Here is a 23886-nt window from a genome sequence, read left to right as displayed (position 1 = left end):
ACTGGTGGAGCCTACGCGAGGGGCGTGTCCGGAGAGAGTGGGACAGCGGCGGAGTCCCCGGCGCGGCGGCGCCGGGACCCGGAGCAGAACGCAACGACGAAAGTGGACTCGCGGAGCGGGTGCCGGCGGGGTGCAGACGCGCAGGGACCCGGCGGAGGAGGTAAGGTCCTCGGACCCGGCAGGGACGCGCGGGGAGGGCGGGTTGCCTGCCCACCGCTTCCAAAGTCTCCTGGCCGCCCTGTCGAGGTGGCTCCGGGCTCGGCAGGGACAGGCTCGCAGCAGCAGGAGCCACCTCGGACTCTGACCCAGAGCAGAGGCGCGGGGAAGGGCGCTTACTGCTGGTTGGGAGTGCAGGAGGCAAGGTGGAGGCTGCAGGGGCTCCAGAGAGAGCGGGTGAGCACAGATAAAGAAGCTCTGGGGTCTAAGCCATGTCCCGGGGGGGATGCGAGACGTGGGAGCAGAAGAGGTTCGGAGGCGCCCGAGGCTGCTGCCCCCTGGGGCGGCAGGGATCTCCGCACACCCTTGGTCCCTTGGCAGAGAGTCCTGCCCTGAGGCCGCCATCAGGACCTCACATCTTGGTCCCAGTTTTTGAGGGTCTGCACAAGTGAGCAGAGTCAGCTGCCCCAGTGGACCTGGGAGGTGGGGGGGAGGGTGACAGTGCTTTCTGGGCGGCCCTGGTCCTCTCTGTCCTCTCTCACTGTGGAACAGCCTGGCCCCCGAAGCATTGGAGTCTGTGATTTTGGTTAAAGTTGCCTAAGGAAATGGCACTAAGGCAGGCCCATAGAGATGGCTGTTCTTTCCCAGCCTGGAATCAGCTGGACCCTCCTTTCCTTTCTCTCTCCCTGAACACTGAGGGGTTAAGGAGGAGTGTCTTCAGTTTAGGAATTGAGGAGTTAAGGAGTGGTGTCTTCAGCCTCCTTTACATGGGGAGAACAGGAAGGTTCCGAAGGTTCCAGAAATTTCCAAAGTTCAGAGGCACTCTGAGCCTCCATCTTCACAGTTCAAGGAAAATACTGGTTTGCAATTTGAACAAAGTTCTTATCTCACCCCAGAGGGTCAGAAGTCTACAAGGAGGGTAGGATCATTGCTGGGGTCATTCTGCACACAGTTTCCACTTAGTACTGGGCTGTTCCTGGGCACATAATTTCCACTGGGGTCTGTGCAGGCTGAGAGATGACTCTGACATTGGCCTGTGTCCCTGCACACGACAGCCCTCAGGGCTGCCAAAACAGGAGGGGAGGCAGCCCAGCCCAGCTAAGGGACCTGCCCTGGCCACCCCCAAGGGATCCTTGAGTTGGATGGGGTTGGGGGTGGGGCAGGGCATCAGGCATTTAGAGAGGGACCCTGCCCTTTGAACTTGAGGATTTCTGATTCTGTCTTTGGTCAAGAACAGCCTTCTTGGAGCTGGGCTCCTGCATCACTCTGCTGGGCCCTTGGTAGTAATTTTGATGATGGGGGTAGTACTTTCCCGCATGGGGCTTTCTTGAGGATTAAGTGAGAGAATACTTATAATGTGGTTACTGCTGTAACTGGTGAGCTATAAGCTCCTAGTTAATAGCACCTTTGGTTTATTTTCCTTATTACTATTTTTTTTTTTTTTTTTCATGGAGAAGGGCCTCCAGGAAGCACAGGGTTAGACACGGCTGAGGGGCAGCCCCTCTGGAAGGAAGGGACCTGGATCATGTCACTCTGCTCAGTGTACTTCGAGAAAAATCTCGGCCTGTGGACCTTGAAGACTGGCCTCTGCTGGCCCCTTTGACCTTAACTCTTACCCTCACTCCTTTCTCTGTGGCCTCCATGGATCAGATTCTTGAGCTGTTCCCAAGGCCCAGAACATTCTTTCCTCCAGCCTTTGAATGACTGGCTCTTTCACACAGCCTAAGGTTGGTGCAAGGTTACTTCCTCACCAGGTCTTGCCTGACCCCCACCCCCCCCCCCCAGCTCTGCCGGTCAGATCAGCTTTTTGCTTCATGGCAGTTAATCACGCTAACGAGCAGACATTACCTTGTTGACTTACGTACTAGTCTGACTGTCCCACTCCGGAGTCTGTTACTCAAGGGCCTGGTCCCTACTTCTTTGCTGTTACCTGGTGCCAAGCACAGTAGGACTTACAGTACACATTTGGAAGGTGAAATCCAGAAGGCCTGGGAGCACAGTGGACCTGGTTGGGGCTAGAGGGAAGGAGGGGCGGCGATGAATCAGCCTGGCCCCAGTCAGTAGAAGCCAGAGGGACCAGCGTCCTGACTCCCCACCTCTGTGATCTTGGCCAGATACCTCCCTTTCTGATATTCCCAACTATAGCTCTCACAGGAGAGCTGGGTCCCACCTGCTTTCCAGGGTTCCCAAGGTGGGATCCCAGACATCTCTCTCTCTTAAATCACACAAACTGTTTCTGAGTGGAGGAGACGAGAGAACAAGTTCACTCAGGACATAGCCCTATGTCAGGTGTGTCCCTGGAGTAGGTGTGTTACACATCTGACTGCATGGGGTGGTACAGATCAGGCATAGATGAGGGTCTGCACATTTTTCCTATAAGGGGCCAAATGATAAATGTTTTGAGCTTTGTAAGCCAGTCTCTGTCATGGCATTCCAATGAATTGGATTTAGAAAAGTGGGCACTGGATCAGACTGACGTAGGCTTGCCAGCCCTGGTGTAGATCACATGTGACACCTCGGCCGTCATGCACAGAACCCTGGCCATCAAGCAACTGTCGCATCCTGGCTCCCCAGATCCCCGTGCTCACCACATACCTTTAGCCCACTCAGGTGGTGGGATCACTTGTGTTCAGGAGGGCCAGCCCAGGAGCCTAGCAGCCTCCCAAACCCTCCCCCCGAAAGCAGCTCTGTTCATTGCCTCACTGCCAGACACTCACCCTTCAGAAGTGTCCACTCTCTGCCAGCACCCTGGTGCTGGGTACCCCGCCCAGAGGCAACACATGCAGTATCCCGAAGCCAGAGGCTGTCCTGAGGCAGGTCGGCCTCAGGAGGCATGGGTTAGCTCTCTCCTCCCCTGTCCTAAGGAGACAGTGTTGTAGGCTCTCTCTTGCCTAAACCTCTCCCCTCCCTGGGTGCTGCTCTTCACTTCTTGCAGGCTGCCCCCTTGGGTGGCATCAGGTCAGAGGGGGACCTGGGCAAGCTGGCCTCTCAAGCTCACCAAACCCGCAGGACCGGATGGGGGCCGTCTGCTGGCTGCTGTCTCAGCACATAGTCTGTCTGTCTGTCCCAGCTGCCAAATGTGTTAAGTAAGCCTTGGTCTGTGGCCACAAGACTGGGTGACACATAGGTGAGCTTGAAGGGAACGAGTGGCATCCTTTCTCAGGGCTCCCTCCCCCCGGCGTCGCCTCTGTCCCTGGATGGTCAGGGGAGGCCCCACCAGATGACCCGTCGTGAGCCCCGCAGCATGGAGCAGGAGAGCTCAGGGCTCTGGGTGCAGACTCTGTCCTGTGGCTTGTCTTTTTGAGGACCTTACATTTAGACAGAGAGAAAGAAAAAGACGATGTTCCCACTTCCTGGAATTGTGTTTTATCACTTTGTTGCTGCCTTTTTTTTTTTTTAAAGAAATAAAGAATATTATAAAGGGGAAGTCCTGCTTGATACCCCCTCCCCGCCATTGCTGGTTACATCCAGGTGCCCCTTCTCCAGGCCACTTTCTTTGGTTTGGGTCCATCATTTGATTTTAACCTGTCTTAACCATTTTTAAGTGTACAGTTCAGTGGTATTAAGTATATTTCCATTGCTGTGAAACATCTCCAGAATTCTTTTCGTCTTGCAGAACTGAAACTGTCTACCCATTAAATAACAGCTCTTCTTCCTCCCGCCGCCCCCCAACCTGGGCCACCACCTTTCTACTTTCTGTCTCCATGCATTTGACTACTTGCAATGCCGCATGGGAACGGAACCGGACGAGTACTTGTCGTTTGGTGACCGACTTATTTCACAGAGCATAAATGTCCTTGGGATTCATCCACGTGGTAGCAGGGGTCAGAATTTCCTTCCTTTTATGGCTGAATTACCTTCTGTTGCACATTTTGTCCAGTCTCTCAGCCGTCGATGGACATGCAGGTTCCTTCCACCTCTCGGCTGCTGTGAATAACGCCGCCGTGAATGTGGGTGTACTGTACCACTTTGAGACCCTGCTTCCCGTCTGGTGGGAAGACACCCAGGAATGGAATTACTGGGTCAGATGGTATTTCTGTGTTTGATCTCTCAAGGAGCTTCCCTATTCTTTTCCATAGCACGACACCAGTTTACATCCCTCCCCCGCAATAAGCGCACCAAGGTTTCAACTTCTCCATGTCCTTCCCAACCCTTGTTATTACCTGGGGGTTTTAGGGTTTTATTTATTTACTTACTTATTTATTTTGACAGTTAGGCACCCTCGTGAGTGTGAAGCTCCATCCTCTCCATCTTCGTTCGTAGATCTAGTGTCTTGAACACTTCTGCAACGTTGTGTAATGTCTGCATATGAGCTGTCACATACCGTTTGGCAGGCTGCTTTCTCCACTCAGTGTTTGATGTCTGTGGTCACTCCACATTGACCCGCGTGGATTGGGTGTCATCATAGCTGCTGGCACTCTTCCCGCGTGTGAGTGGCCCAGCTGTGGGACCTGTTCCCCCACTGCTAGACATGTCTCTTGTCTCCGCAGCAGGTCATGAACTCACGGCCCTTCGGGATCTCCCTCGGCTGCACTCTGAGCTCCTCCGGTGGAGCCCTCAGCCAGCCCATCCCAGCCCTCAGCCCAGCCCGGGGGCCGGGGGTGGCCTCTGGAATTTTGCCAGATTGTCCACAACAGGGACCCACTGATCCATCCTAGCAGGACAGCCCAGGGCTGTCACCAACAATCAGCGAGGTTTGCAACACAGAACCAAGATTAGCAACCTAAAAATAGTGGTTCTTACATAAGGTGGTGTGGGCAGCACTTCTCAGGATGCCCTGTGGTCTGAAGGGGGCAAGCGGTATGTGACTCAGGGGGCCGAGCACCCCTCTTGTGCAATGCATTCAGCCTCTGCACTGGGCCCCACTCTTGTTTCCCATACGTGGTCTGACTTCTAGAACTGCAATGTGGTGACCCAGAAATACCACATGCGTGATCAGCTCAGCCAGGGTCATGCTGTGTGTGCCTGGGCACACTTATGCACATGGTGGTGGCGGTGAAGTCAGCTCTCACCAGCTTTTTCCTCAGAAGTAAGGCTGACTTACGCATGGCAGACCCTCGGGGAGCTTTGGAAAGGCTCCTTCATTCACCAGCAACTTACAAAACACCTATTGTGTGCTCGGCACCGGGGATACTGTAGTGAACAAGAAAAGGCTCCTGTTCTCATGCTTACAACCCGGTGAGGGAAATAGAAAACATGTAAGCAAATGATAAACAAGAAAATATTAGGTCCTGGTAAGTCCTGGAAGAAAAAACAAAATACGGTAATGTCTTAGAGAAACTGGCAGTAAACTTTATCTGTAAAGGGCCAGGTAGTAAAGATTTCAGGCTTTATAGCCTACGGTGTCTGTCACCATGAGTCATCTCTGCCATTGCAGCATGAAAACAGCCACAGACAATTTTAAATGAACGAGTGTGGCTGTGTTCCATTAAAACTTTATTTACAAAAACTGGCTATGGGCCAGATTTGACCCTCAGGCCATAGTTTGCCAACCCTGTACTTGAGATGGGGTTGTCAGAGACCCTTTCTGAAGGGAGATGAGAGCCGAGAGCCCAGGGACAGCCTATTTCAGGCAAGACCTCATGGCGCCTTGCTGTTGATTCAGTCATGTAGCTGTGTGATGAGAAGTAGGCAAACTCTGGCCAGTTGTGAGAGAGAAAAATGGTGGAGTTTATTCATGAGGTGACTCTTTGGGGTACAGGAAAGAGGAGGATGAGTCCTTGATTTGGGTCTTGAACAAATGGGTGAACAGTGGTTCTGCTTATGGAAAAGAGGAATTGGAGGGAAAAGCTGGGTTTATGTTGGGCATGTTGAATTTGAGAACCTTCTCAGATGAGCAGGTGGGAAATCATGTGGGCAGGTGGATATCCAGGCTTAACAGTGCAGCAGAGAAGCCACAGCTGGAGGCTTGATCCGGGGATGTGGGTGGTCTTCAAAGCTGCGAGTCCCGAGGGTCAAAGGGAGGGTGTGTGACCAGAACAAGGGGGCTCCTGGATGACATCTGAGCCACTGACATTTCATGCTTGGCAGAGGAGGACAGAGAGGACCCCACACTCCACGGAGGAAGGCACTGTCCCCCCCTGGGGAATAAGCTCTGGGCCCCCTACTTACTCACAGAGCCTCAGTTTCCCCCCCTCCGTCAGTGGGGGATTCTGCCTCCTCGGGTTGGTGTGGGGACTAAATAAGAGAATCATGCTTGACATGGAGGAGGCAGCCAGCACATGGTACCTGTGACAGGGGAAGTGGTGCCCACTGAGCCAGAGGCTGAGGGAGCGGGTGCAGGTCTGTGATGGTTTGGCTTGGGTGGCAGAGGCCATGGTGGGTTAGGGGCACAGGTGCCTGGCACTTGCTGTCCTGGTACACGCCCCTGCACCCTTCCACCTGGGACAGGCCCAATTGCCAGGTCTCTGGTGTTGGACAGAGGTTGGGGTTCAGTATCCTTGCCCCTTGGGTAGACGCCAGTAGGGACTGTTCTCCTCTGGCTCCCAAGGAGTTGACCCCTCCCCCCCACCAGGCCACAGCCGTGGCCTGGATTAGTCACCGCTCTTCTCTTCGCTGCTGTCCCCCCATCCCTGGCTGACTTCCACCTGCCCGGCCCGACTGGGGACTCCTCCTCCACCTCTCAGCAGCTCCTTGTGGAAGAGCTGGCTCTGGCTACTGGGGCAGCAGGTCTGTGGTTGGCTGGCCGTCTGGGCCCTGTGGGTTCCAGTGGGGGTAATGGCTGGGGCGTGGGGATGATCAGTGAGCTGGGGAGAGCCGTGTGGTTCCCACCCCCGCCAGCTGCCGCCTCCCTCACCCGCCGCCCCTCCCGCAGCCCGGCGGCCAGAGAAGATGGTGGATTCCCTGGCCAACACGGAGATCAACAGCCAGCGCATCGCGGCGGTGGAGAGCTGCTTCGGGGCGTCGGGGCAGCCGCTGGCCCTGCCGGGCCGTGTGCTGCTGGGCGAGGGCGTGCTCACCAAGGAGTGCCGCAAGAAGGCCAAGCCGCGCATCTTCTTCCTGTTCAACGACATCCTGGTGTACGGCAGCGTGGTGCTCCCCAAGCGCAAGTACCGCAGCCAGCACGTCATCCCGCTGGAGGAGGTGACCCTCGAGCCGCTGCCCGAGACGCCGCGGGCCAAGAACCGCTGGATGATCAAGACGGCCAGGAAGTCCTTCGTGGTATCGGCCGCCTCCGCCACGGAGCGCCAGGAGTGGATCAGCCACATCGAGGAGTGCGTGCGGCGGCAGCTGCGGGCCACGGGCCGCCCGCCCAGCACGGAGCACGCGGCGCCCTGGATCCCCGACAAGGCCACGGACATCTGCATGCGCTGCACGCAGACGCGCTTCTCCGCCCTCACGCGGCGCCACCACTGCCGCAAGTGCGGCTTCGTGGTGTGTGCAGAGTGCTCGCGGGAGCGCTTCCTCCTGCCGCGCCTGTCGCCCAAGCCCCTGCGCGTCTGCAGCCTGTGCTACCGCGAGCTGGCCGCCTGCAAGCGGAGGGAGGAGGAGGAGGAGGAGGAGGAGGAGCCGGGCGTGGGGTCCCCCGGGCAGCCGTCCTACCTCTCCGGGGCTGGCACCGGGGCGTCCAGCGGGGACGAGGAGGACTCTGACGAGGACAAGGAGGGCAGTGGGGACAGCAACTGGTCCAGCCGCGTGGAGTTCTACGCCTCGGGTGTCTCCTGGTCAGCCTTCCACAGCTGACCGTGTCTGCGGCCATGACAGAGGGGCTTCTGCATCCAGGCAGACTCCATGGTCCAGGCCCAGGTGAGGGCAGAAGTCTCAGGCTGCCCCCCCGGCCCCCAGGACCCTTCCCCACAGGTGGCAGGTGCAGTGGGAATGGCTCTTTCTCTCTGGATCCTAGTGCCTTTGTGCTGGACGTTGGCATCCTTCTTTTCCACTTCAGGTAATTCTCTGTCCACCTAGCAAACCCAAAACACTTTGGCCTCTTAGGAACGAATAGTGCCTTTTCTCAGCCCTAGGAGCTGTAGTCCCAGATGATCCCTTGAGCTAGACAAGCCGAGGCACCTTTCAGAGGACCAGAAGGAAGATAGGACTGGAATGAGGTCTCCTGAGGCCGTGCACCCCAGCACCTGCCCCACAGAAAAGCACACCCCCAGGGAAGACTGAGAGGGCTGGAAACAAGATCTGCCCTGGCACCTTGCCTGGCTAGCTGGGCCTTCTCAGGCCAGGCATGTGGGCTCACCTTGAGCCAGACAGACTGCCATGCTGTGGGTGCCCACCAGGCGTGGGACTGCCCCCTGGCTCCCCGGGGGTCCCAGGCATGTGCCCAGGCCTCTGGCCCCATCTCCCTTCTCTCCAGGTGTCTAGATGTCTGATGCCCCTCACTCCAGCCCTCGTCTCTCTATGGCTGAGGAAAGTGGTGTTTTCTGTTAGAACCCTTCACTGCCAGTGACAGAAACCCCACCCAGACTGACTTAACAATAAAAAGAACGTTTATTCACTCGTGTGGTCAAAAAGTTCAGGAGTGTCTTGCTTCAGACACGGCTCATCAGGGGTTGAAACCATGCGAGGTGGCAGATGTCCACAACTGTCCCCCATGGTATCCTGGGAACACTGGCAGCACACAACACTGGGACATTCAGGCCACACCTGGGCTGCTTCCTGAGAACATGGCCCTATCACCCTGGAGGCTCTGCCCATGGCCCAGTGCCTGGAGCCCTGTCCCCTAGGTGTGAATCATCTGAACAGAGGCACAGAGCACAAACCCAGAGCCACTCATCCAGCTCTGCCTGGGCCTTCCTGGCATAAAGCTGTCCCAGGCAGCCTCCTGCCTGGCCTGCTCCTGGGAAGGGTGCCGCTGACTGGGGAAGCCCCCCGTGCAGTGACTGGCCTTGCTCAGAGTGGTCGAGGCTGGAGCTTCAATGCCAGCCTCCTGAGGCCTGGCCCGCAGCTGGCGACACGGTCTCCTGATTAGCCCCTGCTCTCATCTCCTTGTTGCCTGGCTGAACTTGGCCAGAGCCCGCTGTGGAGGGGGACGTCACTGTCAGCTAGAAGTAGTGACTCTAGGACCAGGAAAGCCTCTCCCAGTCCACATGGCCCCGTGCCTAAAACCCCTTCGTCAGGGCCCGGGGGAAGAATCCCACGCTAGCTAGTTCTCAAGTCCTCCTGTGCGGACAGAACCGGAGGGTCTGGCTAGAGCACCACGTCTGACTCAGCGGGTCGCTGGCTCCCAGCCCGTTGTGGACGGAGAGCCACCCCTGTGAGGGAGGGTAGAAGCGGTAAAGTGCCAGCACCCGGGCCTGCCTGTGGCCTTCTTGCATGGGCAGGAGCGGGTGGGGGAGAGTCAGAGGTGTGTCCAAGAACAACTTGCTGGTTTTCAAGCCCTTGGCCTCCCTGAGCCGCACAAACAGGTCCAGGCCGGTTCCGCCCAGCCACTGGGCTCAGGGCAGGACAGGTGACGGGTGACGGGATAAGGGGCAACTTCCTGAAGACAGATCACATACCCTCTCACAGCTAGGCCTGGCAGCCGCATCCCTTCACCCCAGGGTAGGTGCCCAGCTCCAACCCCTGGCCTCCTGGTCACAGCCCCATTCTCCTCGAGCCGCTCTTGCCAGGTAAAGGGGGAGTCGAAGCACCAGGCAGCATCCCTGTGAAGAGGAAGGAGGACTGTCTACAGCTGGGTGCCGCCAGCCTTCTCTACAGGGACCCGCCACAGGGGCACAGACAAGACCCTAGGCGTGCAGGACAGGTGGCCAAGAGACATGCCCTCCTCACCAGGGCTGGGCAGCTGCTGGCTCGGCCCTCAGCCCAGGGCCCTGACCCCTGCTTCCCTTCTAGCCCTCACCTATTGGAGCCTGCAAGGACTCAAGGGGTTGAATGGCCAACAAGCTGTGAGGGGGCCTCTGGGCCCTGCCAGGTGCTGGGAACAAGCCACGGGTGAGACACACAAGATCCCCACTCTTACGGTATCTCCTCTGGCCAAGGAGACAAGTAACAGGAGCCGGTGGTGTCAGTCCCCATGTATGCTGTGATGGGGACAGGGACTGAGGCATGATGTGGTGGGCAGGTGGACAGAAGCACCCCACAGAGGTAAGCTCCCCCCAAATGGTGAGAAGGAGTGAGCAGTGCCACCTGGGGAGGTGGCATTCCAGAAGGAGGGAATGGCAAGTACAAAGGCCCTGAGGAGAGGAGCTGTTCCAGAGCAGCATGGCTGCACTGAGGCCACACAGGTGGTGGGTGGGGCCAGCTCTGAAAAGCCGGGAGCCACTGGAACCTGCCATAAGGCAGCAAATCTGCTCTTTGCTTTCCAGAGCTTGCCTGACAGCTGTGTGCAGGTGGCTGAGGCATAGAGAGCATCTGGTCAGCCACCCCAGACTCCTAGGATCCCTGAGAGGGGAACCAGGCTCCGCTGAGGCCACATCTGCCTGCGGTGGTAGGTGGTAGACGGCAAGCCCGGGCTGTCACCATCTCCTCCTAAAGGCCTGGTCCCTCCCCTGTTCTGGATTACAGCAGAGGGTGCACCAGGAAGCAAGATAAATCAGGCTGAACATTTGCCCTGGACCAGTGTGAGAGGTCGATGCTCGCCACTGAAGCCCAGAGGGGACTATGATAGGAGGAAGCAGGACCTCTCAGAAAAGAAGCCCAAGAAGGGAAGGTGTTGCCTCAGGAGACCCCAACTCTGACTCCTTTAGGTCTGGTACCCCTTCAGAGACAGGCTCGCCATCCTGGCTTGGGTCACAGGTCAGGCCAGGCCCTGCCTGCACCTGCCCCCCAGGCTGTTCCGAGAAGGGGCTGGCTGCCCTCCAGGCTGCTGGGGGATTCTGCTTTCTCTCACTGACTTCCCCAGCAGGTGTGGTCTTGCGAGGCACCGGAGCTGCCCCTAGTCGAGGCCACGCAGCTGACCCCTGCCCTTGGCCACGAGGCCACCCCTGCGCGTGGAGAAGTTCAGGAGTTCTCAGGCTGAATCAGTGCCTCTGCTTTTTGTGATGTTCCCTCTTCCCGGAATGAAGCTTGAGGTCTGGCCGCAGGGCTGGATCTGATGGGCCGACATCCCAGCCCTCGCTTCTCCTGGGGCTTTGCTTACTAGGCCTGGCGAGGACAGGGAACCCACTGTCCTGCCAGCCAAGTGCTCCCTTCCACAGCCCAGGATTCCTTCCTCCCAGCTGTGCAGGGACTCCGAGTTCCTGCCAGAGGTGGATCCTTAAGCCCTGGGAGAGGCCCGCCCTGCCCCTCCTCCTGGGAAGTGGACACAGGCCAGGGGAGGGTCCGAGGACCAGGCCCATGCATTTGTGGGGCACCGAGGCCCCCACCACCTCCGCCTTGCCTGAGGCGCCCCTGAAGCGCACCAGTCCTGACCAAAGTCGCTCCAGGTGGAAAGTGAAGTCTCAGCGGTGACCTCAGGGCATTGGGGAACGAATTGACAGGCAGGCTTCCCTTTAGAGTTTGACGTTCCCCTGGGCAGGGCTGCAGCGGTCCTGTGGGACTCGGATACTGAGGGAGGCCTCTGCGGGCAGCAAGCCAGGGACCCCTGCCTGGGAGTTGTGACTTGGGATTTTCCAATGTCGAGTTTTCTTAAATAGGGTTCGCCTGCACGGGAGCTGCTTACAACTGCGCACTGTGTGCCAGAGGCAGGGAGCCAGGCAAGGGGTTGGCAGGACTGGAGGAAACTTATCCCTCCTTGGTGATGATGGAGGGTGGGCAGCATGGATGCTGATGGTGACAGTGGCTGCCTGTTACTGAGACCCATCTGGCCACTGGTCTCAGGAGGGCAGAGCCAGGTTACACAAGGCCATTCTGAGGGGCATGCAGCCTGAGTCCTGAGAGACAGATAGATAAAGCCAGTGGCCAGAGGGATAGTTGTATGATCAGGGAGGGCTTGCTGGAGAAGGTGATGTTTGGCTGAACCCTGGGAAGGCACAACTTTATCAGAGAGGACAGTGGTCTCCCCCGGGGCTGGGACGCTGGGTCTTTTGTTCACTGTCCCCTCCTGTCCTTGGCACTGAACCTTTGTGGATTGAAGAAATGAATCAAGTAAGAAATGAGGTTGGGGGCCTTCGGGCGGAAGGGATGGTAATGAAATGGCCAATGAGCCTCATATTTGGAGCCTCCGGTCAAGGTGCTAGATGAGAACTGGTGGGCCTGCCTGGCCTCTTTTTGGAGGGTAAGGAAGCCTCCCCTTCCCCCAGACACTGACTGCTGCCCTGTCAGCAGGGACAGGAAACGCCTATCCACCCCCTCCCAGGCAGAACTTCCTGGAGACGTGAGGTCAGACCTGTTTGCAGGGGGACAGCCTCCTGGTTGGCCTCAGGGGATGTCAGCTGGCCCAGCTTCTGCCCAGCCCCAGCCTCTTCTTGGAGACTCAGTCAGAAAGGGGCTGCTTCTGGCTGGCCCCAGCCTGTTCTTTTTTTTTTTTTTTTTAAGATTTTATTTATTTATTTGATTGAGGCAGGCAGAGAGAGGGGGAAGCAGGCTCCCTGCTGAGCAGAGAGCCTGATGCGGGGCTCGATCCCAGTACCCTGGGATCATGACCTGAGCCGAAGGCAGAGACTTTAACCCACTGAGCCACCCAGGCACCCCTGGCCGCAGCCTGTTCTTGGGGACTCAGCCAGAAAGGGTCTATAGAGGAAGTCAGGGCCCCTGCCGGGTGCAGCTACCAGGCAGGTGGGGAGTGATTGCAGGGCTGACCCAGTTCTCAGGCAGGATCCTGGGGCTCTCAGGCCACTGACAAACCAAGGCAGCCACTTCCGCTGGCCTGCCTCCGACCCAGGCCTTCAGGAAGTAACCCTCCCGAGGCCTGTGGGCAGGGGAGAGGCTGCCTCCAAGTCAGAGGCGTTGCACACGTGGCGCCAGCAGGCTCTGGGCTGCCCGAAGCCTCCCTCCTCAATGCTTGCCAGCTGTCTCCCTGCCTCTCTGCATCTGGGCTCCATCTGTGAAGGGGCCCACACACTCTCCATGTGCTTGCTCAGCCTTAGCCCTGAGCAGACTCTGTGAGATACCTGTGCCCAGAGGACAGAGCTTGGGGCGAGGGCTGTGGGCCGGAGGAAGGATTCTGCCTCACCAAGCCCAACAGGGCTACACCCTGGTCTTCTCTGGGCTACTTGCTGACTCTGGAGGTTCACCTGCTTTTGTGCATGAACTTTGTGCCCCCCGTAAGCCCCAGTGCTGCAGCCACCTCCCTTCTGCCGCCTTCCTGGTTGCCCCAGGGCAGCATGGCTCTCCCATCTGTGCTCCCAGAGCACCTGCAGCCCCAGCTGTGGCTCCCACCCCGCATCTTGCGTGAGGTGCCCGAGTGCACCTTCCAGTCTGGGCTGCTTGAGGGCAGGGGGCCCCTCATTCGTCGTTCACCTGCAGCCCCCACAACTCTCAGCTGGGTTCCACTGATGCCATTTTCAGAAGGTGACTTTGGGACTTCCCCTAGGTTCTGGGGGAGGGGGAGTCCGCAAGATGCTGGGGTCACAGGGACCTCACAACTCCTGTGTCCAAACTGACCCCGTCACCTTCCCCTAACCAGCTAGTGCTGCCTCCATCAGTGCCTGCACCCAGGTCCTTGAGCCTGATATTGGGGGGGTCTCCAACCCTTCCTTGCCTGTCCCCGGCCCTCCTGTGCCTTTCTAGATAATCCACGCTGAACTGGGGGAGCCTGTGGAGCACGGGGGGAGCCAGAAGGAGCTTCCATAGAGCCCTGGAGGATGTGGTTTAGGCAAGACCGCAAAGGTGGGCCTGAGTCAGGACCTGTGAGGTAGAATCCTTATCCCAATGGACCCCGAGCCCTGTACACCCGCGCGCACACACCCCTCCCGCCCCTCCCAGACTCCCCATGTTACAGCCTCAGGCTAGCTTTTGGAGCAGTCTAGAAGGGAGGAATCAAGAGTGAGGACAGGGGCTCCCACTTGGGAAGGGAGAGTGAACACACGGGGGCTCTCCCGGGTCTCTCCGGGGGCTCTTCCCCATTTCGTTCCCTCTTTGGGCTGGGAAGCTGAGGCCCCCAGGGCAAGGGTGCCCTTGACACTCATGAATCAGTGCCGCTGGAGAGGCTGTGGCCAGTCTTGTCCCGTGTCCTCCCAGAGTCCTTCTCCTGCTGGCTCCCCTCACCACCACAGAGCCCAGCTCTGACTGGAATGTTCCAATGTTGAAAACAAAGTCAGGCGGGCGGGCAGGGAGGGAGAGAAACGGGTTGTGGAGGAGACCAAGCCAGACATTTCTGGGCAAAAACAAGGGGAAATTTCAATCCCTGGAGTGTTACTTTAGGGGGTCCTGCCAGATGTTCTGACCCCAAAGAACAGGCTTTCTGAAGAACAGTTCTGCTCACAGTAGCTCCCAAGCTGGAGCGGGGTAGGAGGGGGTGGGTAGAGTTGGGTTCCTGGAGCCAGTCATCCGTGCCGCTGTTTCTCCGCACAGTGGGGCTTCACGTGACCCCTAGCTGCCCACAGCAACACCCTGGGCTGGGAACCCAGGCTCCCAGGATTCTGGAACTGCACACACACACACACACACACACACACATACACACACACACGTTTTCCTTTGTGCATACAAAAGGAAACTTCATACAGTTGCACATAGCCAGCATTCTTTAAATGCCAAAATGCCTTCCTTTGTATACCAATGAAGCCTCCTGGAGTCCCCACTCCCACCCAGAACGTAGAGGAACCCTCTCAGCCTTGGACCACCCTAGCCCCTGGCTCATTGCTTTCCCCCAGCCTTGACCTAGAGCTGGCTTAAGAGAGTAGAGTCAAGGCAGAGGCTCCCAAAGAGAGGGAGTCTGGCTGAGGGCCGGGATATAGTCATCACAGCCAGGACAGGCAGAGGCTCCCCACGCCCTTCTGTTCTGTGCTCATGTCCTCACCTTGAAACACAGGCCAGCCCCCAACTCCTTGCCCTTTGCTGCTGGAGGGGGTTCCTGGAGTGGTGGACACCTGTGGCTCACCTGTGTATGTTTGTTCTTCGGGTGCCCTCACCCTAGAATTCCCTGGTGCAAAATAATACAAAAAAAAAAAAAAAAAAAAAAAGGAGGATTGGTTTCTATTCCCAAATCCTGGCACAGAGCTTCCAAATACCTTGGAATTTCCCAGATGGCAGGAGTGCCTGGTGTCCTAATGAGGCAGAACTTATGGGCACCAGAAAGACCAAGCTGTGATTAAAAGCTTAGAACTTTTGGTTCTAACTTTTCATTCTCCCAGAAGGGGAGGGGGACCAGAAACTGCGCTAATGATCAGTCATGATGAAGGTTCCAAATCATCAAACCCACGGGGATCACAGTCAGTGAGAAGGACAGGTGACATCCCATGACTTGTGATTGCCATCCAAAGAGGGGACAGTCTGGTCTGTGGCATCTGCGCTGACATGGGGGAGCGAGCATCAGAACCAAATGAACTGTAGGACACCGAGCTGGCATTGTAGAGAACCGCTTGGTGTGGGGAGCCCCCAACATGTGGTGTCAGAGCATTGTGACTGGGAATAAAGGCAAGCACAGGACTGTTCCTCCCACACCCCTGGGGGAACCTCTTCCTTGCTTTGGCCACTGGCTTCAGTGCCACTGAGCCGTCCATATCCTGGCTCTGGAAATGAGCCAGGATCCGGGTCAGAACAACCTGAACAGCCAGTAGGACTGAACGGAGGTACCGAGAGCTGTGAGGTTGCGCGTCCACTTCTCTCACCTGTGCAGAGAGAGCAGTCCTGAATCACGTGGCAGGGGGCCACAGGGGCTCTCCCGAGGGTCTCAGGAAAGGGTTCAGGGGCCCTACATTCATCCCAGAATGAGGCTGTCACAAAGACACTGTGCAGAATTCAATTCAATTAGGGAGAAACCCACCCAATGATGAACAGCTCCAAGATATGAAAACAGAGCATTCAAAAGCACAATGGACACAGTGATTGTTTCTTTTATTCAAGTCAGGAACAATGCGACATCTCACTCAGGCACAAGCTGATTATCACATGAGTCAAAACTCTGAGGAACAAACATAATTCAGATGCAAACCTGATTTGGGGAAACAAAGCCCTCCAGTCCTTGTCAAGTTAGGACAACAATGACGCAGAAACGCTGAGCTCTGCAAGGAGGGGCTTCCTGGGAGTACCCAGGTCCTCTACAGTTCTGTCCAAGGCCTTTGCACATTGATCTGCTCTCCAAAAGTCAAGGAGTAAGCAGTTAGGAGAATCAGTAAGTCTTCAGAGCAGTATGAAGAGGAAATTAGCATGGGGGACACATAGTTCATAAGAGGGGGCAGTCAGCCATCTGGAGCACCCCCTGGGACTTTGAGGGTTTTTTTTTATTGAGTTCTAACCTACATCTGGTAAAGTGCGCAAATCTCAAGTTAGTGAAACTTCAGCTCAGTGAGACTTCACACACACACACACACACACACACACACACAAACACGGGCACTCACGGAAGTGTGCGTGTGTATGAGCACCGCCTCCAGAGAGATGGCTCCCTCAGGCGCTCCCCAGGGCTCCTGCCTCCAAGGGTAACTATTGTTCACTGAAGTTTTCCCTTGTTGTTGTTGTTGTTGTTGTTTAATTCTTATAAATAGAATATGACATATGCAATTTTTTGGTTCAGAATTCTTCATTCAAATCCATGTGTATGACACCCCCCCCCATGTTGGCGTGAGCATCCTGTACTTGGTGTTTTTCCAGTGATGGAATATACTGTTGAGTGAGCCCTGCACAACTGTGTGTCTGCTCTCCCGGGGACATGCATTTGCATTGTTTCCAGCTGGGGTTTGGCATGAATAAAGCTGCTGTGACCATTCCCAGGGATGGTTTTGGTGGACGATGCTCTCCCTTCTGTCAGGTGCATGACAGGGCCGGTACTGCTGGGTCCACAGGACACAGGTACATGTGGCTTTAGCAGATGCTGCCCGAGAGCTCCCTGCAAGAGTTAAACCAGGTTGCACCCCCTCAGCAGAGGAGGCTGTAGGTACTCCCCGTCCTCACCAACACCGGGCACTGTGGGTCGCTCTCATTGCAGTGACTCTGGAGGGTCACTTGAAATAAGGGCACAGACACCAGCCTGACTTCGGAGCTCCCCTCACCAAGCTGGTGGGAGGCAGCCTTTCCTCCAGCACCAGGAGAGGCAGGGACTGAGGTGGTGCGGGTGTTCGGCCCACCCCATATGTAGGTGAGGTGGAAAATGAAATCCGAAAAAACCTGCCTGCCACCTTATTTTCTTCCCTCCTTCCACGAGAGTTTACTGAGCACCTACAGCACTGGGGCCACGGCTGTGAAGCAAACAGACAAAAATCCCTCCCCTCATGGAGCTCGCACGAGTGAAGAGAGACAGACCACAAACACAGCTGAATGGGTGGTATACGCTCTCACGTCTGTGGGGTCTTTGCCAGCACCAGGAAGCTGTCCAATCCAGAGGGGCGCACTGTGGAAAGGCTCTCGCCTGCCCCGCATTAGCTCTGCTCCCTCGATGTGCCTTTATCCATTTGCTTTCTGGAAAGGTGATCTCAATACTCTTCTTGATGTAGGTCCTCTCCGTGGGGGTAGGTGGGAATAAGTATATAATGGAGGACGTTACAAGGACTGAGTCTACAGATAACAACAATGCAGAGACGGGGACATTGGGGGCTGGGTGGCTACAATCTCAGATCGAGTGGCCAGGCAAGGTGTCACTGAAAATGTGAACTTGAGTCAAGACTTGAAGGAAATGACTCAGATATCTGGGAGGAGAACGTCCAAGACAGAGAAAGCAACAAGTGCAAATGCCCTGGGGTGGGAATGTCCCCAGCCTGGTGATGGAGCTGGGAGAGGTCAGTGAGAAAAGGAGAGCAGCCAGAGATGACTGAGAGGACAGGGAGATGAAGCAGGGCCTGGTTTGTTGTGGGGGCTGTGGGTAGCAGGAGCTGTTTCCAAGTGTAAAGTTGGAGACCGAGTGGGTGATTGTGCAGGAGGGACCAGAGCCAGGGGGAACATGGGCTGAGGCACTAGAGCCCCACAGCAGAGAATGGACATGGGGGCAGCAGAGGTGAAGGAGGAGCAGCCGGCGAGGGGGAGGAGGTCTGGGACAGTGTAACAGAGGTGGGCAGAAGGGAGCAGCCCGCCAGATGCTGCCTAGAAGGCGCTCAGGGGGCAGGAGGACTGAGAACCACCTGTGTTCAGTAACACGGATGTCATTACAGTGTCGCCTACAGGGTGGCCACCATGATCAGAGACCATTTGTGGGGTGGTGGAAGCAGGGGACTGCTGGAAAGCACCCAGAGAACAGGAGCCAAACTGGCGAAGTCATTTGAGGAATTTCACTGCAAAGGACGAGAGAGAAATGGAGCAGTGGCTAGAGATGGAAAAGTTGCTTTTTAAACAACTTTACTAAGGGATATAATTCACATCCCATAAAATCCACCCACCATTTAAAGTTTGCAGTTCTGTGATTGCTAGTGTATTTGCACAATTGTGCACCCATCCCACTCTCTAATTCCAGGGGATTTTCACCACCCCAGAGAGAAACCCCACATCCATGAGAGTTCACTGCCCATTCTCCCCTCCCCTAGCCCCTGACCACCACCCATCTGCCTTCAGTCTCTATGGATTTGCCTACTCTGACATTTCATACAAGTGCAGTCCTTTACTGTGTGGTCTTTTGTGACTGGCTTCTTCCACTTAGCATCTCTCCAAGTTTGTCCATGTTATACCATGTATCTGTATATAATTCCTCTTTATTTCTGAATAATATCCAGTTGCATATTATATACAGTGTATAAACCACATCCTTTTTATCCATTCTTCGGGCGATGGGCACCTAGATTGTGAACACCTTTTAGCTGTTACAAAAAATGATGCTAATGGATGTTCATATACAAGGTTTTGTGCAGACATGTTTTCAGTTCTCTGGAGCATACACCTAGGACTGGACTTGCTGGGGCATATGGTAACTCTATGTCTAATATTTTGAGGAACTGCTGAATTGTTTTCCAAAGTGACTGCCCCATTTTATGTACCCACCAACAACATATAAAAGTTCCAATTTCTTCCCAACCTCACCAACATTTATCACTTTCTTTTGTATTTAGCCATCAGTGTGGGGGAGAAGCAGCACCACACTGTGGTTTTGATGACTATGATGCTGAGCACCTTCTCATGTGCTTATTGGCCATCTTAATATCATTTTTGGAGAAATATCTATACAAATCCTTTGACTGTTTTAAAATTGGATTGTGTGTCTCTTTACTGTGAGAGTTCTTTATATATTCTAGATACTAGTCCCTTATCAGATACATGACTCTTTTCTCCCATCCTGTGTGTGTGTTTGTGTGTGTGTGTGTGTGTGTTTCACTTTCTCAGTTGTGAAGCACAAGTTTTTAATCTTGATGTAGTCCCATTTGTCAAATTTTTTGGTCGTTTGTGTTTTTGTGTCATATCTAGGAAACCATTGTTTCATACAAGGTCATAAAGAGTTATCCCATGTTTTCATCTAAGAAACAATCTATTTTGAGTTAATTTTTTATATGGTATAACGTAGGGGGTTGTCCAACTTCACTTTTTTCCATGTGGTTATACATCTGTCCCAGAGCCATCTGTTGAAAAGACAATTACTCCCTGTGGAATTATTCTGATAACTTGTTAACATATTTCTCGCTTTTTCTTTTAAAGACTTTATTTATTTATTTGACAGAGAGATAGAGAGAACACAAGTAGACAGAGCCACAGGCAGAGGTAGAGGGACAAGCAGGCTTTCTGCTGAGCAGGGAGCCTGATGTGGGGCTCGATCCCAGAACCCTGGGATCATGACCTGAGCTGAAGGCAGCCACCCAGGCACCCCTCTTGTTTTTTACTATGGGAGAAATAACCCAGGTGTGTGTTGCTGGGCCACACCGTGCACAGATCTGGGAATGGTGATGAAGGGGAAGGAGGAGAATGACTGGAGCAGCAGCCTCCAGAGGGAGAGGGGTGCCCAGTGGAGGGGCTGGCATCGTCAAGATCAAGGTCAATGTGTAGTAGCAGGAGAAGGGATGGGCACTGATGTCAGCAGTGAACTTTCTCTCCTTTCTGCAGTGACACAGGCACCAAGTCAGCACTGCAGAGAAGCAGAGGACGAGGGTTGGGAGCTGGAGGAAGAGGTTCGTGGGAGTGGAAGTAGACTGGGAAAATGCAGGATACTTGCCAGCAACATTGCCGCCCCCTCTGAGCTTAGCGATGATGAACTGAAACAGGTGCAGAGGGAGAGAGTGGAGGGATCCAAGGCCTCTGAGGGCTCTCTGTGCTGGGATGTAAGGGGAAAGCTGGTTCTTAGTGGCTGCAGGTAGCAGCTCTCTCCTGACGATGGTCAGGGTCATTCCAAGGAGGAGATCTTTAGTCATGCAGAGGCCAGCTTGTCCTCTCAACACAGGAAGATGATGCCATCACCCCCAAATCTAATTAAAGAGGGTGGGGAGGGGGTCACCATAGTCCTCAACTCCCCCAATGCCCCATCTGTCTCAGTGGGCTTGGGCTGCCACAACAAATACCAAAGACTGGGTACTTAACTAACAATGGACTTGTACTTAACAATGGACATTTATTGTTCCCAGTCTGGAGGCTAGGAGCCCCAGAAGAGGTTGCCAGCATGGTTGGATTCTGATGGGAGCCCTTGCTTGCAGACAGCTGTCCTCCTGCTGTGTCCTCACAAGGCAGAGAGATAGTGAGTGAGGGCTCTGGTGTCCATAAGGGCACTCACTAATCCCTTCTTGAAGGTCCCCACCATGACCTCATCAACCCTCATCACCTCCCAAAGATCCCACATTCAGCACATTAATTTAGGGCACACACAGTTCAGTCCACACCACCATCCAAGCTGCTCTTGGCCTCCAAGAAGCCCAGATGCTGAACTTCAAAACAGAGAAGGGACAAAAAGAGGTTCCCAGCCCTTACAGTGATGTCCACATCACTGGCAACCCACGTGGAAAATCTTTCATCTTTACACTTCCTATCATGTATCTTACAGAGTTGTGAGGCCTAACATGCTAGCCACAGGCCACACGTGGATTGACACATCGGTAGTCAGAATGGAGATGTGCTGCAAGTGCAAAACATATGCACCAGGTTCCAAAGACTTAATATTTTTAAAAAAGGAAAATATCTCAATAATCATTTATAGCAATTACATGTTGAAATGATAATATGATAATATGTTGGGATATTGGGTTAAATTATTAAATGAATTTCATCTGTTTCTTCTTAGTTTTAAAAATGTGGTTACTAGAAAATCTAAAATTATAAATGTGGTTCACATTTGTGGATTGTATGAGATTCTGTTGGAGAGACACTGGAGAAAGGACCCCACATTGAAAATGGCACCAGCATGGCAGGCCCTCCTGCCTCAGTCCATGGGCACCTGTGCTGTCTCCCGGAGATGAACCTTACAAGTGTGTCTTACAGCGGGGCCATGTCTCTGAGGAGGTAGGACCCCCCCAGGGTAGGCTCATGAGGACACAGCCTTGTGGGAACACAGCTGGAGCCCAGTGCAGGTGGCTTTGCACAGTCCCTGGGAGGCAGCCCCGGGGAGCTGGGGACCGGGTCGGTTCTTGTTTGGTTTAGGGACAGGAAAGTAACACCCATTTTCCAACACCGGAGTCTCCCCAGGCACAAGATGCCGAACCTGGAGATTCTTGGCTGCCTCTGCTTCCTCTGAGCCATGGTCTCATTGCCTGGGAAGCCGGTAGGTCCCCAGCACCTGTTGCAATTGGTCTTTCTCTTTATTCTCCTCCCACATGCACGCTCGTGTGAGATTGCTGTAAGGTAAATAATGTGTGCGGAGCAGTGGAGCAGTGTTACTGAACTTCGTAGACCCATCCCGTTTACTACTTATTGAAACCGGCCATGGTACTGCACAAAGATAGCCTGACTGTGTCCCAGTTGCTCAGCCCTGGGCTGGTTCCCTTCTCTCCTGCTGCCGTAAACCTCAGTGCTATGACTATCTCTATCTTCTTTCCACTTGAATTATTTTATTGGAATGTTTCCCCTGAAGTGAAATGTGTTGGCTGGAAAATATATACAGTTTTATGGTTCCTGTGACTTCTTTTCTTCAAGTCACCCTCCCAGCGGAAGGCATCACCAGGTACGTTCTCCGGCCCCGTGCGGTGTGCACCTGCGCCCCGTGGTGCGTGCCTGTGCTCTGTGTGGTGACTTCCTCCAGCCCTGCCAGTTCTGGGATTGAGCATTTGTTTTTATTTGTACCAACTGATTGGTACATAACAGACACTGCCTGGATATTATCCTGGCATTTTCTTAATTGCAGATGAGAATGAGTAACGTCCTTCCGTTAAAATTTACACAAATTTAAGGAACAGCCACCATCTCGATAGTCGAGAGAAACCCTTTTCTGCTCCTTCTGCTTGCTGGCATGTGGGGAACCCACAGCTGCCCCGAGGCTGCAAGTCAGCCGGCCAGACCCCAGCTTCACCTTCTGACCCACCGCTATCACAGTCGTCCAAGAAGCCTCCTCCAGCTAATAGTCATTTATCCCCTCCAACAAACTGAGAATGCATCAGACAGTCCCCTATCCCTGTGTGATATAGACGAATTCTTGGTATTTCTTAGTTGCCATATGTTGATTGTTCAGAATTACACACATTCAGGTTTATCTGCAAGAAAGCTTGCAGGAGATGTGGCTGATGTTCCGTTCATGGCTTATTAAAACCTTAGGAAGACCCCAGCCCTCTCCCCAGGGAAACTCATAAAAGGTCTCCTTGCGGAGCCACATGCTGGTCTGGCAGGTGACCCAGGAAGGCAGGGAGGGAAAAGAGAGAGGATGCCCTACTTGCCCACTAGATGGCACCTCGCAATAATTAATGAGGAGAGGACCACTTCCTTCCAAACCTGGAGCCCCACCTCCACCCCCGTCCCGCATTGCAACACACCCCAGTCATGTTTACTTCCAAGCTAGACATCTCAAAAAACAGAAAAATAAAAAAGTTCATTCTAGATAAAAATACACCATCTGCCTGTGAAAAATCTTGCTCATCGCTGTCATGTCAACACCCAAAGCAGGTTAATAACCGGCCCAGAACAGATGGTTTCTTTTTATAATTACTGGGTCCCCCCACCAAGGCTTCCTCCTCAGCTGCCTCCTTGCCCTGCTGGCAGCCCTCTGCTGTTTCCTGCCTACCTTGTGGCCACTGCCCAGCCAGACACCGCCCTGCCAGACACAGGGGCCAGCCCTCTGCTCAAGCCAGGGCCCCCTCACCCTCTGCTGGGAATCAGGCACGGGGGCCCAGAGGGCTTCAACCCCATCTGGGAAGATGGCCACCAGCAGGCGACCCCAGCCTCGTCACCCCCACTAGCAAAGGAAAACTAATCAAACCAAGATGGTGGGAGTTACCCACCAAATCAATAAAGGTTCAAGACTCTATCATCCTATTTCTTGGTGAGGACATAGTCAGATGCATACCCCCAAACCCTGTGTCAGGAGAGCAAGTTATCGACACTCACTGTCCAGAATGAATTTTGACTAAATGTAACAACCTTCACAATATCGCATACTTTTTAATCCAGCACTCTCACTTGGAGGAATCTCTCCAAAAGACTGTCAGGGTAGTAGTGAGTAAGACTTCACTCAGCAAGGCCTGCTCCGTCTGACCCGGAACTCCTGAGGAGTTAGGTCAGGGTTTTTCCCAAGAATAAAGGCAGGCTGGCCAGGGGAAGGACTTCAAGTGGACATCAGGGCAGGACCTCCCAAGTAGGATCCTGTGTCTGTGATTCTCAAGAAAGGTGAATGGGGAGTTGGGGGAAGCCTCACCCATTCATTGCTCATGTGTTGGGCCCAACGCTCCCAGACCCAGGGGACAGGCCGTCCTGGTTCAGAGG

At 54.6% G+C, this 23886-nt stretch overlaps 1 protein-coding gene across 1 annotated transcript; it reads left to right on the top strand.

Moving 5' to 3' along the window:
• The first annotated feature begins 20 nt into the window (after nt 1-20).
• On the top strand, nt 21-8599 carry PLEKHF1 (pleckstrin homology and FYVE domain containing 1). Its single transcript, XM_059382502.1, has 2 exons — nt 21-160; nt 6971-8599. The coding sequence occupies exon 2, from the start codon at nt 6988-6990 to the stop codon at nt 7837-7839; it is 852 nt and encodes a 283-aa protein (XP_059238485.1). The 5' UTR covers nt 21-160; nt 6971-6987; the 3' UTR covers nt 7840-8599.
• The last annotated feature ends 15287 nt before the right edge of the window (nt 8600-23886 follow it).

Source organism: Mustela nigripes, chromosome 17 (genome assembly GCF_022355385.1).
Source record: "Mustela nigripes isolate SB6536 chromosome 17, MUSNIG.SB6536, whole genome shotgun sequence".
Classification (NCBI taxonomy): Eukaryota; Metazoa; Chordata; class Mammalia; order Carnivora; family Mustelidae; genus Mustela; species Mustela nigripes.
This window is presented reverse-complemented; position numbering and strand designations above follow the sequence as displayed.

Coding starts and splice junctions, on each gene's coding strand:
- PLEKHF1 (XM_059382502.1), top strand. CDS start 6,988: ATGGTGGATTCCCTGGCCAACACGGAGATCAACAGCCAGCGCATCGCG.